The sequence below is a fragment of the Tiliqua scincoides genome, chromosome 1 (genome assembly GCF_035046505.1).
Source record: "Tiliqua scincoides isolate rTilSci1 chromosome 1, rTilSci1.hap2, whole genome shotgun sequence".
In the NCBI taxonomy this organism is placed as follows: domain Eukaryota; kingdom Metazoa; phylum Chordata; class Lepidosauria; order Squamata; family Scincidae; genus Tiliqua; species Tiliqua scincoides.
In genome coordinates this window covers 119,725,575-119,727,756 of record NC_089821.1, presented here as the reverse complement: position 1 = coordinate 119,727,756, position 2,182 = coordinate 119,725,575, and the positions used below count along the sequence as shown (strand labels likewise).

At 40.6% G+C, this 2,182-nt stretch overlaps 1 protein-coding gene across 1 annotated transcript in view; it reads right to left on the bottom strand.

The window, feature by feature from the left end:
• Positions 1 to 2,182, bottom strand: part of CCDC150 (coiled-coil domain containing 150) — a 32,617-nt gene that overhangs the window by 1,370 nt on the left and 29,065 nt on the right. Inside the window, exons 23-26 of the mRNA XM_066615491.1 lie at positions 1,653 to 1,721; positions 1,387 to 1,548; positions 1,036 to 1,122; positions 542 to 658 (exon numbers count right to left, since the gene is read on the bottom strand). Coding sequence (XP_066471588.1) covers positions 542 to 658; positions 1,036 to 1,122; positions 1,387 to 1,548; positions 1,653 to 1,721 — 435 coding nt within the window. The remainder of the gene's footprint in view (positions 1 to 541; positions 659 to 1,035; positions 1,123 to 1,386; positions 1,549 to 1,652; positions 1,722 to 2,182) is intronic.

The window sequence follows — 2,182 nt, the reverse complement described above, 5'->3', positions numbered from 1 at the left end:
CATCCCTCCAAAAGTATATCACTATTATCTCTGCTCTTGGTTGAAGCTGAGAGACAGATTTGTGCAAGGCTGTTGCCCCAAGGTTTGAACAAGGCACTTCCTGACTCACAGCTAAACAAACATACAATATGAAGGCTAAATGCATGAGGAATGAACAGTTGTGCTGGTTAGTGAAAAAGGAATGGAAATCTTTGTTCTTTGATTATTCCTTCAGTTAAAATGTCAAGTTTTCTCCTCATGGAAGTTCTGTCTTTGGGAAAAATGCCTGAAAGGAAGAAATTCAACAGGGTGCAGCTTACCCACCTTAACCCATTTTTGCCCAGCCCACAGGTGTACGCATTTGGTCCCTGTTGCGTATATGCAGTGTTGGGCAGAAATGGCTTAATGGCAACCAGCACTGAATTTTAACAAATAGTCCTAATGTGCTTACTAATACACCTCTGAGATCTACTCACATTCTCTAGTAGTGCACACACAAGGCCAGTATCGATTGTGTTCTATGACAACTATTTTTGTAAGTGGAAGGTATTTGTATACTAACCTCTTCATAGTCTTGTTCATGAGAAATTCTCTGGGGGTGTTTTTTTGCCAGCTCCTGCTGCAGACTGTCAAATTTAGACTTGAACCAGTGGTGAGCTTCTTCTAGGTTTGCTGATACCTGGGGGGGGGGGAGGGAGGAGAGAGACAGATAAGTATTAGCTGCAACTGAAGTTGTGCATGTTTAAGTGTCAACCTGAGGCTCTAGGTCCAATTTGAAAAAAAAAATTATTTTGATTATACGGGCCTACAAAATTGAAGGTCAGAAAAGTTTTTCCCAAACTTTATGGTGGTTTGATATGAATTTGGGGTGCCAATTCCAAAAATGGCATCCGTTTTGCCCTATCATGTCTAATTTTGGAGATATAGTATAGCCTCATTAGTGAATAGTTCTCGAGGAAGCCATGGTGTAGGAAGCATCACCAAACTATACATCTCAAAGCCATATAATAAAACACTCTGTATCGGGCTGTTTTTCTCATCCGCTTCTGTACCTACTTGTTCGGACTCTATACTGGCTTTTTTCAGTTTCTGTTCAGATTCTTCTCTGCATTTCTTCAAGTGTTTGACTGTGTCTTCTAGGTTCTAAATTTAGAAAAAAAAACTCAGAATAAAGTCACTTGTTCTTCTGCTTGTTCTTACAGAGTAGAAATAACAGAAATTACCTCACGCACATATCTAGGGAATACTTCATTTCCGTGGATCATCTTGTTATGGCCTCTTCCATTGTGCCAAGCAAGAGGGGAACAGTATGGTGGCAATCTGAACTGCTGCTACTGCCGCCTCCACCACCAATCGAATGCCAAGATGTTCAGAAGCCCTAACCCTTCAACACACTGGTTCTGTTACCTGGCAGCGTTCTTCAAGCTGCTTCCGCTGTTTCCGCTCTGCATCCAGCTGGGTCTCCATGTTTCTATTTTCTGCTGCTACTGCTTGCTGATTTTTGGCCAGTTGTTGCATCTCACTTTGTAGGCTTGTTAATTCATTGACAAATTCCTGGATGCTAAGGGACTAGACACAAGAAGACTCAGATACTGTGACTGCATGTGCAGAAGCTACTAAAAATATTTTAAATCTAGACCCAACTACTAGTATGCAATGGAAACAGCTCCTACCTGCTCATAGTTTTTCTTTTGGTATTGCTCCTTTATTTCTTCCATTTGCCTCAATTCTGATTCAATCTCCTGAGAATAATTGACAAAAAGGACATGAGTGCATCTAGATAAATTGTTCTTCCACATCAGAACTTATACCAATGCCAGTGCCTGCTTTCACCTGACAATTTTAATTTCTTCAAAGCCCAGTTCTTATACTGTAAGGCTGTGTCAGGCAGTGGAATTTCACTGGATCATGTGCTTTACTGCTTAAAGGAGGAGGAAGCTGTTTTATTGGTTCTCAAGGGAAGGCCCCAAAATCAGCACACTGATAATGCCTTTGTTCTATCTTTCACAGTCATGAACACCACTAATTAGACATAAAAAGGTGGCACTTGAGAATTTGTAGCACTAAAAAAGTTCATACAGTACAGGCTGTGACAGAAGACCCAAAGAAATAGTGCTTTTGTGTGTTTAATCATAATATGGGCTGGAAACTTTAGTAGTGTAGCTTCTCCCATTTGTAGTACTGCGGAGAATATGCAATTAAA